Source organism: Salminus brasiliensis, chromosome 23, assembly GCF_030463535.1.
Source record: "Salminus brasiliensis chromosome 23, fSalBra1.hap2, whole genome shotgun sequence".
In the NCBI taxonomy this organism is placed as follows: Eukaryota; Metazoa; Chordata; class Actinopteri; order Characiformes; family Bryconidae; genus Salminus; species Salminus brasiliensis.
Window position 1 is genome coordinate 4000119 of NC_132900.1, and position 15120 is coordinate 4015238.

Below are 15120 nucleotides of genomic sequence, written 5' to 3' on the forward strand. Positions count from 1 at the left end.
AAGCTTGAGCAGGCTATAACCTCAGCTGTCACACTAATGTCGCTTGTCCCTTCCAGTAGTCTTAATGAAAACTACTCCTGCTTGAATAGCTTCACTCTGTTCGAGTCTGAACAGCTAGAGAGCAAATGCTAACTAGGGAGCAAATACAGCAATACAGCATACTAGCATACATAAGGCAAAGTAGGTACTTTGACTGTACGTCCTCTTTTCCCCAGACTCTTTTTACATTTACTTTGCGGACCACGCTAGCTGAGGCAAGGAGGAGAACTCGAGAAATTTAGGCTGGAGTTCTGGGGGGCGTCAAGCTGATGGGACCCGAAGCCAGGTAAAGGTTGAGTATGGATGATCAGGAGGAGCAGGGGCGGTGGTGGGGTGCAAGTTTTCGTCACGAGAACGAGAAGGAAGAGGAACGGTCTTATAGTGTGTAGAAATGGAGGGGAGGAGTTCCAAATTTTCAGTTATTACATAACTCCATATTATGTTACACTTTCTGCTCCAGAGCGACGTACAAAAGAGCTTCACTGTTTACTCAAGAAAAACCTCAGCTAGTTTGAGTAGACTAAAAATTCAGACATCAAAGTTTAGACACTACTAAACACAAGTCAATATGGAGACCATCATACTCTTCTCTTCACCTGAGTAATCTCGGAAGAGGAGGGTCTTTAGTCTGGGTTTGAAGACAGCGAGCGTTGGACACCCAGGGGAAGCTCGTTCCACCACTTCGATGCAGGACAGAAACAAGTCTGGTCGCTCGTCTTCCGTGGATCTTAAGGGATGGCGGGTCGAGCCGAGCTGTACTTGAAGTAGGTTTTATTGGGGAAAATGATATTCCCACCAGGGTGCGCCACCCGAACAATCGCTTTCCAACATGGCCGAACAGTTAATCAGCGTAAAATATCAAATAATATACATTAATTCAATTAGTAAACTATAACTACAATACACTAAATTAATATAATAAAAATAAATAAATAAAATAAAAAGATTAAGAGCTGCCATTGTTTTTTAACTGCCCCCCCCAAAAAAAAATATATATATATATAAACAACACATGAACACGACCAAGTTAGAGAAACTCACTATACCTGCATCTACATCAACTTTTGGCCAAACTGCTTCCCCAGATTGTCCCACTACACTTTTTGAGGACACTTGAACACTTTATTATGCTACTGCTTTTAACTTATTCCTGTTGCTACACTCACCTCAATCTGCTACGTTAATTTCTCTGCTTTCTCGCACTTTTCCTATTTATGTCGACCCTTCTTATATTCTAGATATTTTCATAATTATTACTAATTTATTTATTCAATACTTTCTTTTTGGGTGTATCTGGGACCATTCCACAGGGTTCCAACCCATGTACCACAAGTGATGCGAATGACTGTCAGCCCCTCGGTATCGCGCCCTCCCCCGGGGCGATGCCGAGCCGCCACCCACAGGCCCAAAAAAGGACTTCTGCCTTATTGTGTTCATATTTGGTTCATTGTGTCGATTCAGTGTCTCGTTTTGTGTTCATGCGTTTCACCTGAGGCTGGGGGTACTTAAGGAGCCTTGACGCTTAGTTCTAGGCCAAGAATTGCATGTTTGGAACCTTGAGGTAGCCCGAGAGGTTCCCGTTACTGCTCACGCTGTGTTAAGGCCAGCTTTTGCTCGACTTCCTCGTTCGCGAGCAGGCCACCCGGCCATTCGAGGACTCAGCGAGGCTCGCTCGCTCTCTGCCAAGCTATACCCATGACTCTTGTTCCAGCTAGGCGACCAGCTAGCAGTTCCAGTTCCAGCTTGGATCGGCCTAGCCGTTCTTGCCTAGTACCTGGTTCCCCTAGCTAAACCCCCAGTCCCAGGTGTGTTTTGTTTTCGCCCTCTGCTTTGTCAAGTTTGTGTTGTGTTCACATGTATAACCTGTAGCTGCTGCTTCTATTGCTTTATTTTGCCCCCTTGTGTTTTGTTAATAAACCTTTTGCATTGGACCCATCTCGAGTGTTCATCCCTCTGTGTCTGGCCTAACCCGCCATGAGTCTTCTTGAATGCACAGCCTAAAAATGCCTGAACGTGTAAATGTAAATAAAACCAGTGTGATTTTACCCTTTAATTTTTATTTGATTTTTCTAATTTTCAAAAAAAAAAAAAAAAAATAATAATAATAATAATAATATATATATATATATATATATATATATATATATATATATATATATATATATATATATATTGATCTATTTATTTATATTTTGTGACATTGGCATGAAATTAATAATTTTAAAAAAGCATGAAAGATGGTAAAACAATTTTTCTTTTAATCTTTTAAGATGATTTTGCATTTTATAAGCTATCTAATATTTAGAGTATCTATTAGTTATGGTAAATGAGTTGCTTTATCCTTACATTTTATATATTCTAATATTATTAAGTTTTCATGTGAGTGTGCATTTTAAAGCATCGCTCAGTTTTGGAGATCGTCTTGTTCCAGTTTCCATTTGTTTCTGGCGTCTCACTGCCACCAGGCCGCATCGCCGCAGTCAGAGCATGTAATGAGTTGGATGTAGAAGATTATTTGTGAAATTAGAAAGCTTGAGAGGTTAATGACTGAACCACGAGATTTGGCCAACGAATTATTCCCTCAGGAAAAGAGATTTCGAGCAGTTCCAGGGATGCTTTCCTTTTTCCTGCTTTACGGGCTCCCCAGACAGAACGTGGACTATGACACTGACATAGCCATGCCATCATAAATGTTATGGTTGGATGCTAGAAGCTACCATGACTTGTCATAACTGACTATGTCCATGAGTATAACACATGTAAGTGTCAGGATTACTATGATTACGATGATTACCATGGTTACAGTAACTCTTATTAAGTTAATCTGGCTCCTCTGGGCCCCCAGTTATAAACATATAAAGTATGTCTTATGAATATCTTCCCAAAGTCTAATAAATGTCTGCTGTATTTCACCAGTATTCATGTGGAATGGGCGGTCCTAAAAGTGGTCATGCTTACATCACCATAACCCTGACCAATCACAAAGCTAACCTGGCTCTGCCTTTTCTCTGAGTCTGAGCATCCTGGCAAACTAAAGCTAAAGCTTCAGAGGACATTAAAACATGCAGTTCTTTTTTCAATAGCCATGGAAATGACCAATGAATGTTGTAGCGCCACCTACAGTACTGGAGCCAAATCCAGTAAGCGTATATGTATGTAAGCTTGTAATTGTGGGAAGGTGAGTTCAGCCTTATGTAATGAATACAGAGGTACTCTACTTGTAATGGGAGCCTGATACTGGTACTGTGATGCTCATCACTATCGTACAACCTGCCAACAGTCTATTTTCACGTCAACAACAATCAAATGGGAGACGCTAAACTGCTATAAGCCAGAAATGTTAATCTTCGTAAATGTGCTTTTGCAGATTTTAATATTAAATAATTTGTTAATGGTACATTATGAATTTTTAATTCTATATTAGAACATGTAACAATAAAAAAGCTCCCAGCAAGTATCGATTAGTGACTGATTAGTGCAAAAAGAGGGATTTTCACAATTCTTTGGTACCCTTGTTCTATTATTCATGGTTAGCACCTCGTTCTCTCAAATAATGTCAGACTCGTAGCCCCGTGAAACCACAGACTGTCAAAGTAGCAGCATTATGGTTACACTTAAGGCACTCTTATTTATGGTACCTGACAGCGAGGAAAAGGCAGAGCTGAAGGCTCTCTGTACACTGCGGCATTAAAAGGCCCATAACCTCCCCTTTTCATGCATTTTGGTTCTGTCCCATTGGGTCAATATAAACTGTGTGACCGTTTTTCAACCATTTTCAGGTCTGGTTTAATATCTCACACAGCTAGTGGAGCATACGCTGATATACACAGATCAGCCATGACCTTAAATAAAAATGGTCTGGTTCTAGTGGCTGGATAGATAAGGCAGCAGGTGAACAGTCAGTTCTTGAAGGTGGTGTGTTAAAGGCAGGAAAAGTGGGCAAGTGTGATAATTTAAGCCAAACCAGCAATGGCTAGGCGAGTCAGACTGGGTCAGATCATCTCCTGGTCATCAGGCCGGGCTTCTGGGGTGTTCCATGGTCCCATGCAGTGGTCAGTATCTACCAATAGTCTAGGACTAGGCTCATTAATGCAATCCATGGAGGCCCCACCTCACAACTTTCAGGACTGTGAGCTGTGATCTGCTGCTCATGTCTTGTCTCAGTGCCAGACACCACAGGACACCTTCAGAGGTCTTGTGGAGTCCATGCCTTGAGGAGTCAGAGCTGTTTTGGTGGCACAAAGGGGGACCTACGTATCATTAGGCTTATGTTAGGTGCATATAGACACAGTCAGTCGTGTTCTGACTGGATGTTCTTATTGCAGGCTGAAACTCCATATATCTTTAATTGGAGCTGAATGAATGGGTGGATATACTGTATGTAAATTTATTCAAATTGTCAGTTCAATTCATTCGAATGGGCAGTTTTTTGCAGTTTAATTACCATATATGGACTGTTTACATACTTCATCAACAGTGTTTCCTATGAGATGGGCTCTTTAAAGTGGCTTTATTTAATTTTCACATATGTTGCTATCGTGTTATTTGATTTATTATTATCATGCTTATTGTTTTTTGGACTTCCATGGGCCGCAAGCGGGAGCAGCGTATATATATATATATATATATATATATATATATATATATATATATATGCACTAAATGCAAATTTCGTTATTATTACCCTGAAGTTGCCAGTGGTAATAAACCAAAAACCTTAAAATAGCCTGATTGGTGTTAAATGGTAAGAAGCCAATGCTTATGATTAGCTAATTTACTAACCATTTGCTCTTGCGTCTGTTTTTACCTGTTTTTCCCCACAGCATCGTTCACTGGTGTTAAAGCTAGGCCATATTCGTCATCATTGGCCACATGTTCTGGAATTACTGGCTTCGTGAATTTCTGTGCATTGCTTGTGCGTGTTAAATCTTAGTAACTGACTCGAGCAGGCTGTAGCAGCTGTTGTACACTCTTAATGACAGCCCTGAACTGTAGAGTACCTTGATTTCACAGCTAATTAATCATCACATCAGTGATACTTTAGTTTACTTTAGCTCGTTTTGACGAGCTGCACCCCTTTTGCTAATCGATTTACTACTTTTCCAAAGTGCCTAAGAGTTTTCGGCCTGGACGTTGTATCAAAATGATTACTAGCTAGTACAGCTGATAGCGACAGATCTTAACACACTCTTAATGACAGCGTTTCAGAACATTAGTAAAGAGTCCTGTCCAGCTTAATGAGAGCTCAGCGGATTTACAGTTTACAAATTTTCCAGTGGGATGAGTTGGAGTGGCAGAACTGATCATCTAAGATCACTGATGCTTTTGTGGTTGAATGCAATCAAATACAGTGGTAGCTCAGCGGTTAGAGCGCCGGGATATCGATAACAGGGTTGTGGGTTCGATTCCCGGGATCAGCAAGCTGCCACTGTTGGGCCCTTGAGCAAGGCCCTTTACCCTCTCTGCTCCCCGGGCGCTGGAGTTGGCTGCCCACCGCTCTGGGTGTGTGTGTGTGTACTCACTGCCCCTAACACATGTGTGTGTGTGAGTGTGTGTTCACTACCAGATGGGTTAAATGCGGAGGACACATTTTGCTGTACACTGTACAGTGACAAATACGTGCACCTTTTACCTTTACTCACAGCAATCTTCCGACATCTAGGGTAAATCTTCCCCAGAATATCAGAGGCAGGTACAGGAGGAAAACCATTGACTTTATGAATACCCTTGATTTCAGAAGAAATGTTGGACAAGCAGGTGTCTGCAAAGTTTTGGACATGTTAGCTAAGGCAGCTAGAAAGTGCTAAAGCAGGTGAAGCCATTGGACTTCCCAAAGTTTCTGTCAAAACTCAAACTGTCAATGTGAACAGCGCCATGGATAGACGGTGTGGTGGTTGTTCTCCACCTTTCACCATTTCTTTTCCCCCTTTGGTCCCAAAGGTCAGTGGAGTGAGCACGGCCATGGGCCGCAAGCGGGAGCAGCGCGTCCTCCTTATGGTCATCACCATGGTGGCCTGCTACCTGCTCTGCTGGCTTCCCTACGGCATCATGGCCTTGCTGGCAACGTTTGGAGACCCGGACCTCATCACGCCGGAGGCCAGCATCGTGCCCTCACTGCTGGCCAAAACGAGCACGGTCATCAACCCCATCATCTACATTTTCATGAACAAACAGGTGAGGAAAAAAAGTTTTATTATTCCTGAGGTACTTGTTGTTGACCAATCAGATCTAAGGCAAGGTTGTCCTTCAGAGTTCGTTGTAAAAGACGAGTGATTAGAGTGCCCTGAACTGTAGAGTACCTTGATTTCAGTTTTCGGCCTGTACATCATATCAAAATGATTACTAGCTAGCACAGCTGATAGCAACATATCTATTGTTGCTTAGCAACGGGGAGAAGCATAATTAAAACAATGCTGAGTGAAGAATAAAAGTATTCGTAAACCTTACGCTAGAAACTTTTACAAAAAACACAACGTGAACCCCGCTTTAACTCCTTCTGTAGCTTTGCAGGGAAGCAATATGAGCTATGTCACCCCCTACAGTTCCTGTTGTGTATTGCAATCTGTCAGAACTACATGGATCATGTGAATATCATGTAAATAATAATTAAATTTTTTGCAAATATCAATGTAGTACTTTACAATAGTGCCATGCAAGTAACTGATGAAAACAAGGAAAAAACAGGCAAGCCTAGTTTTGCTGGATTGCCATTGGCTGGTTAGACCGGTCAATGGCATTTTAACAGTGGGGACTCAAGCCTTGCTCTCAGAGCCTTAAGATGTAGACTACTTATTTACTAGTGTTTAGGTAAGAAGGGCCCAGGGCATTACGGACATGGCTTGTGAGTAACACCACGGTAGGGATGCTTACGCTGCAGTAGCGATGTTAACGGTGCAGTAGATATGCTAATGTCGCAGCAGCGATGCTAAGACTGCGGCGTCAATTCTGGCCGGAGACCAGTGCACTGCTAATACCTTAGCTTACCTAAGATTACCGCTTCTCTAATCAGCACAGATACTTGTTAGCTTTGTGGCTAAATGTAGTCCTCAGAGTCCTTGCCTCTAGTCAGTTGGTCAGTCAGTCAATAAGTCAGTAGAAGAAATTGCTTCTTCTTGGCCGGCCCGTTAGGTGATCCGACAAAAGGTGAAAAGTGAACTGTATATAATATGTATATATATGTATATTATGTAGATAATATAAATATATTGGTTGTTAATCACCTAAATGTGTGTGTGTGTGCTGTGGAGTGTGTGGATGACTTACCTATATGTGAACATAGAAAGAAGACTTGGGGAATTTCACAGTCCGGCTAGTTCAGGTGGATTTTTTTTGCAGGGTGGTGTTCTGTTAGGAATCAGGAACCCCACATGCAAACCAGGGGAACCAGCAAACCGCTGTTTGCTTTTAGGTCACTGTGAATTATGTGAGGTGTTGTGTGAATCTGCCCAAATATGGTTTGTGGCACATCAGCTCTGATTCAGATGATTCAGCCGTGTTCACAACTACGATTTGGCTGTGCTCGTGGTGGGCTGGCATCGCATGGTGATACTCTCAGAGCTGCGGACGAGGGAGTTTGATCAGGGGTTCTGTAGCCCAGTTCATCTGCCGCCGTCAGGTTGATAGAGGGTGTGCGACGTGAGTGTGTCAGTGTTACGCTCTGGTGTGAAACAATCCAGTTCATCGCGCTCATCACGCCATCAGTCAAGCTGTCAGGGATGTGCTTTGGCACCGAGCGAGCAGGGCAAATACGGGGCTGTCCCGTCCACTCACATCGCCGGGAGACGTTCTATTTATACAGCCACATCAAGGCGCCGGCGCGGCAGCAGAAAGCAGGCCTAACTCAATAAAAGGCACAGTGGAGAGGGCTAAAAAGACACCATCTGTTTAGTGGGTGGGTTTGTGCTGTATATCTTCCTCTCCTGGGGCCATTTCTATATGTGTGCCATTGGGACCTTGTGGCAAAATATAGGCCTGGCTGAAGAATGGCTCTGCAAGTTCATGTCCACAACATATGCTTATCATGCCCACAGAAACCTAGCCAAGAAACTTAGCCAAGCAGTGTATGAACTGTTATTAAATTACTTTGAGGATTTTCTAGCACCTTCACTTCTGTTTAGAAGGCTGAAAAGTGACCACAAGGGGGCGCTATTACCACTCGAGCCGCTTTTTGGACTTCCTAATTGCAAAAAAATCTACAGTACTTGCTGTTTTCTAACAAACACCTGTAATAACATTCCTACAGAAAGTGGTGGTGGTGGTTCTCCATCACTGTGTTCATCATTAGAACATCTCCAAAGTTCTCCTCATGGAGTCTAGTGTTATTTAGAGCTCTCCTCAGATCAACACCTGGTTTGGTGGTAAATCAGGGCTTAATGATGGTAAATCAGGTGAGCTGCTGCTGCTGATGGAGTTGATTGAACACATCCTCCATGCTGTGCTGGCTGGAATGGGGGGCGTCCAGAAGAACCCTGGAGGAACCGAGCTCTGTTCTTCAGACTAGCTCACCGACAAGATCTCACTACTTTCTTTCTTCAGAATGAGAAGCTCTTGTTTCTCCTTTTTACTGGATTTATGTTTACCTGCTTTATCGGTTCCGATGAGATCTGGAGCTTCTGCAGTGGAAACGTTCTTACTGCTGAGAGGGTGAACCTAGCCTCCTCAGGTCGACACTGAAAATAGACTTTTGTGAAATGGACAACCCACATGATGGTATGTTGGTTTGTTGTAAAGGTGGCATGTGGAGCCCTGGACTTAACTGACCTCAAATGATGTGTAGATGTCAAAGCGTCTGGTAAACTTGCGTCAGGCACCTTTACATTTTTCTTTTATAATAACTGATTTCTAATGTGACCAAATTTTTTCTACCCACCTGGAAGGCCAGTTACCCGGTGCCTATTCATGTGAGCTTCCTCTTTCACTAGAAGGATGAAGACTCGCACGTCTCCGGAGGAAAGCATGGCTCCCCAGCTCCGATACAACAGCTAACAGATGCCTGTGCTGACCAACCAACCAAGTGATGTGGGGAGGAAGTCTAATCAACCCACCCCTGACAGAGTAAGGCCTATTGTGCTCTCTCTGACTCCGGCTGGTGACGGCAAGCAGCAACCAGCACTCCTAGTCTTGGGATCATAGTGGCAGCGCTGTAGTCCACTGGACCACTCGGAGCCACCAAGAAGTTCTCCAAAACAATACTTCAATTTGAAACCTGAGCGATATACTGCCACATACCGTCTTAATGAACTGCAGGCGTCTACGAAACCCAGAGACAGCATGCATGTCTGACAGTGTTCAAGGGCGGTTAAGGATGTGCACACAGTGACAGGTTGTTCCATCCTCTTGATACGCCACAGGCAATTTCCTTATCCGGCAGGGTGCCGTTCAAAGTGTTCAAGTGCAATTCAGCACTTTAATGGGATTAGCATGTAGATTACAGAGCAGACAGCTTGACAAAAGTCCCTCATGACAGCTTCTTGTCTGGCCCTCAAGTCGCAGAGACACGGAGCCGTGCTCACGCCAGAAAACAACAAACAATAAGTGAATGAGCAGCCAATCGTATTGGCTCTGGTTCCTCTTTCGTCTTCATTCGTCCGTGCTAAACGAGTCTGACAAACGCTCCGATGTGTTTTCCATTGGAACGTCTGAAGCTGGTTTATTGAAGAGCGGGTCCAACTTTCGAGTGGACCGATTATGCATGACGGCAACTCCTTAGCTTTACGCTATGCTCATTATTAGAAGCCGAGCACATCTCCTTTGGGCTCTCCAAAACACCTTCTGAGTTTCACAGCACTGCTTCTCTTCCAGCGTCTAGTTTCCGTGCCTGACCCGTATTTATTTATCCTTGAATGAAGTCAGATGCATGCGTTCAGACAATCAGACAATCCCCTGAAGAAATGCTGGCTTTGCTTGTCTTTGCTCGTAAACCATCCCACTGCATTTGTTCAGCTTCACTTATTAATTACTGCTCCGTTTGTATGCATTCTCTCGCCCCATCCTCGCGATCCCCCAAACGGCAGTGCGGCGCTGAGCATCCCAAAGTTGATTAATTACCTCCCTGTTTTGTAGATTTGCTCACTTCCTCAACTGCTTGCACCCTTTTGTCTGCGTATGGAAATAGATGAAAAGTGCAGTGCTGTCAGCACATTCCCGCAAATCTTGACACGCCGCTTGTTTGCACACTTCCTCTGCAGTTGACGGATGTCTGGGGGAAGGTGCCGGTGGTCTGCCGGTGGAGTTGTGGCGCCAGTAAAGGTGTGTGCAAAGAAAAGGGGTTCACACTGCACGGACGCCACTGTTGTTGTTTTTTTGTTGTTGTTGTTGTGGGTTCATACACTGTTTTTCAAAGGCTGCTTATGGTAGTGTGTCTCCCTGTTGCTAAGCAACAGTAGGACAGTTACTAGAGATGTTGGTTTCATTAGGTAACAGCAGATGGAACAGGGCCTCCATGAGCATCAATTAGCCTTAGGTGCTCATGACCCCTGTTGTTTTTACCAGTTGTCCTTTCTTGGAGCACTTTTGGTACATACTGACCGATGCATACCGGAAACACCCCAGGACCGGTCATCAGACCTGATGTTCTGACCCAGTCTGAATCGGCTAGCCACCACAATTTGGTCTTTGTCAAAGTGTCTAAGGCCCTGTTTACCCCGTGTAATGTGCAGAGTTGTGTACAAACGAAATCTAGTACCAACCCTTAGCTTTACGCTATGCTCATTATTAGAAGCTGAACCCAACTCCTTTGAGTTCTCCAAATCACCTTCTGAAAGACCCAGATTAGCATTGTTAGTATCGTCCCCAAGTTAAAATCATTAGCATTGTTCCAGATTGGCATTGTTAGCATTGTCCCAGGTTAACATCATTAGCATTGTCCCCAGGTTAGTATTACTTGCATTGTCTCAGATTGGCATTGTTAGCATTGTCCCAGGTTAGCATTGTCCCAGGTTAACATCATTAGCATTGTCCCAGATTAGCATTGTTAGCATTGTCCCAGATTAGCATTGTTAGCATGGTCCCCAGGTTAGTATTACTTGCATTGTCCCAGATTGGCATTGTTAGCATTGTCCCATGTTAGCCTTGTGCCAGATTGGCATTGTTAGCATTGTCCCAGGTTAACATCATTAGCATTGTCCCAGATTAGCATTGTTAGCATGGTCCCCAGGTTAGTATTACTTGCATTGTCCCAGGTTAACATCATTAGCATTGTCCCAGGTTAACATCATTAGCATTGTCCCAGATTAGCATTGTTAGCATGCTCCCCAGGTTAGTATTACTTGCATTGTCCCAGATTGGCATTGTTAGCATTGTCCCAGGTTAACATTATTAGTCCAAGTAATACACAAGTAATACTAACCTGGGGACCATGCTAACAATGCTAATCTGGGACAATGTGTGGTGGTTGGTGTGGCGCAACAGATAAAACCACTTGCTGCCAATGAGCTATTATATCATGTGAGAGACCAGGGTTCGATTCCCAGTCTGGGTGACTATGCTGTGCTACACCAATAAGAGTCCCTGGGCAAGACTCCTAACGCTACAGTGGCCCACCTGTGTAATAGGAGTCACCTTGTAAGTCGCTCTGGATAAGAGCGTCAGCTAAATGCCGTAAACGTAAACAATGCTAATGATGTTAACCTGGGACAATGCTAACAATGCCAATCTGGGACAATGTTTCCATCAGTCAGTAATCGAAATGGCCTGCTCTGAGGAAATGTGTAGAGAGACTGGGAGATACAGAGATGAAGAGATGAACTCCTTGGAGGCTGTTATTTAGGTAGGATCCTCAGATAGTGTTCAGGTCAGCAGTATCTCCTAAAGCCTCATTCCACTATTCACTGTTCATATATTGATGTACCCAAGCCAACTGTCTGCCATTATTACAGCCATCTGTGTTTATGCCAGCGAAGTTTGACCATCTGAACTGCAGTGTTTAATATTCCAAACAGTGTTTTCTCACTTATTATTATCCTGAGCTTACCAACAGTCTCCTGACCCTTTGTCCCGTGACCAGGAGGCCGACAATGGCTGCATTTACGTAGGTTTATGTCTGAGCTGAGCTGGATTCGAGTACTTTGAGGGATAAGTGCAGCTCCAGTGTTAAATGATCTTTAGATATAAACTCAGCAGGCTGATTTTATAACTTGATTTTAATAACTATACATTTCTGGAGTCATTAAGCTATAATGTTTAACTATTTAACATAATTTAGGACTATGTAATATGTAATTTGTTACATAATAAATAGCACTTACTGTTAGGACAGGTAGGTGGCCACAGATTTTCCAAGGGACTACTAAGGGCTTCTTTTTGAATCATGACGGGCGGGTATTAATATATATATAAATATAATGCTGGCATTATACAATGACTACATTTACGTAGGTTTTATGTCTGAGCTGAGCTGGATTTGAGTACTTTGAGGAATAAGTGCGACTTCAGTGTTAAAAGATCTTTAGGTGTAAACTCAACAGGCTGATTTCATAACCTGTAAAGTTATTGCTGTCATTTAGCTGTAATGTTGAATTATTTTAACATAATTTGTTACATAATAAATAGTAAATTTATAATAAATATATATATATATATATAATATATAAATATATAATATTTATATATAATAAATAGTAAAATAAATAATAAATAGCACTTACTGTTAGGACAGGTAGGTGACATGGTTAGAGACAGACACTGATTTAATATTGTTTAATAACATTAAACAATATTAATAATATTGTTTATTGCTTTTTTAATTCTTATTTATATTGTGTATATAGTGTAAATTATTTATCTAAATTTTTGTAACTGAGTGTCTTGCTATCCCTTTCTGCTGTCACACTGTGAATTTCCCCACTGCGGGACTAATAAAGGACTATCTTATCTTATCTTATCTTATCTTATCTTATTTTCCAAGAGAGCTCAGATGATGTCACCTACCTGTGACTACTAAGGGCTTCTTTTTTAATCATGGCAGGGGGTTATTAATATATAATGCCGGCATCTTACTGAGGTTATGAACCATTTTCTGACCCTCGTACCGTGACCAGGAACCCGACAATGGCTACATTTACGTAGGTTTATAGTTTGGATAAGATGGATAAGGGCAGCTCTTGTGTTAAATGATCTTTAGGTATAAACTCAACAGGCTGATTTTAATAACTATACATTTCTGGAGTCATTAAGCTATAATGTTTAATTATTTTAACATAATTTATGACTTATGTTAAAGTCTTTACTTTATTGTTACATAATAAAGTGCACTTACTGTTAGGAGAGTGGTTAGATGGCCACAGATTTTCTAAGGGACTACTAAGGGCTTCTTTTTGAATCATGGGGGGCGGTTATTAATATATAATGCCGGCATTATACAGTTTACTGACCCTTGTGCCGTGACCAGGAGGCCGACAATGGTAGGTTTAATGTTTGAGCTGAGACTCTGAAAGCACTCTGTGAGTGTAGGCCACAGTCGTCACATCTGTCTTCTCTAGAGAAGCTCTGTGATGTTCTTGACTTCACCAACCCCGAACCTCTGTCTTTAAATTCTGGGTTCGAGTGCTTTCTGGGAGCAGTTTGTCATCTAGTTCAAGAGCTTTGAACAGACAAGAACATGGATGCGAAGATGAGATGAAATCTGAGTTCCTTCTCAGTGCTCGTGACGCTAAGGCAAATGCAGTTGACAGCTAAATGAGCCCTTTTCCTCAGGCTGGTCTGAAATGCGGGGTTTGACGGAGAGCTTCTGCTTCATCCGTGCCTTCATCCAACACGTCCCTCTACCCCCCACCACTCAGCCCCCTTCCCCCACCAAAAGAACCTAGAAGAACCCAGAAAAAAAAGATGTCAGTCCTGTACACATAAACTGTCCTGTCCTGTTTGAAGTAAAGGCCATTTTCGTAATCTGTGCTCCACGAAGCGCTGAGATGAATGATGCATGCGCTTCTTGTGGCAGCAGTGCGGGTGATGAGTGATGACTGATGTTTCAGGAGGTTCGTCGTACTCCAGCCAAAGAACAAAGATTCTCCTGTATGTCATTTTCAGTCTTCAATTCCTCCCAGCCCGTAACTATGGTAACTGTGAGTTGAGGCGAGTTGAAGACTAAAAATGCTGTACAGATACATGAGCCGTTTCCACACCAGCGAAGACCACCAAGACTACCAGGAGGAGGACGGCGGAGAAGGTTCTGGTGAGTTGCCTTCATCTGATTGCTAATTGAGGCCTAAAAGACGGCCTGTGGATAAGTGCGTCTCTAAAAGATCTTTTAAGAGTTAAAAGATCTTTAGGTATGAACTCAACAGGCTGATTTCATAACCCTCTTATGATTTTTATGAAATTCTAATCATGTACAGTGCTGTGCAAAAGTCAGAGACCCTTTCATTTATTTAAAGGAGATATATTATTAAAAAAAACATACGTTGGGGTATCTGGAGTGTCAAAGAGAGAGAGATGTGAACTCAAGGTGAAGTAAATTTTGAGTTTTGAGCTTAGAAGTAAAATCCAAGGCTGACCGATTCTAAACACTGAAGGTAACCCATTCAGCACGAAACTCTTACAAACAGGGCTGAGCCCAGTTTTCTCAGCACAGTTAGCTAACCATCAGTACCTAACCGTACTAGGGGGCTCAGAACCGTTTGGTAGGTGAGGCCTTAATGACGTAGGGATCCACTGATTAGCTTCATATTTGCATCACCTGACTGCAAGATGCTGCCAGATCTAGGGTCTTTACATTTCCTGAATCTAATAAGTAAAAGACGTCGTCCAACATTAAAACAGATTGACAGAGAAAAGAGCTCATGCACTGTTAAAAGTAGAAGATCAGGAGCTTGAGGAGGTCCGTTAATTTGAAACAGTGGAGGTGCTTTGAGGAAAGGTTCCTTGAAGGTTCCTCAAAACACTTTAAAAGGTTCCTCCACAGTTTCAAACTAAAGACCCTCCAAAGGTTCCCCAAACATCTTTGATCTACCTTTAACAGGTAGGTACTGTATGTCCAGTTAAATGGGTGAAGGGTGCTCTCTGACCTGTGCTTTGACTTTTCATCAGCTTCCAGACACAGATGTTTGAAATGCTGGCTTTTACTGAGAAAATGATGGTTATGAG

At 42.6% G+C, this 15120-nt stretch overlaps 1 protein-coding gene across 1 annotated transcript in view; it reads left to right on the forward strand.

The window, feature by feature from the left end:
- tmtopsa (teleost multiple tissue opsin a) overlaps positions 1–15120 on the forward strand; it is a 72280-nt gene that overhangs the window by 43375 nt on the left and 13785 nt on the right. Inside the window, exon 3 of the mRNA XM_072669211.1 lies at positions 5980–6213. Coding sequence (XP_072525312.1) covers positions 5980–6213 — 234 coding nt within the window. The remainder of the gene's footprint in view (positions 1–5979; positions 6214–15120) is intronic.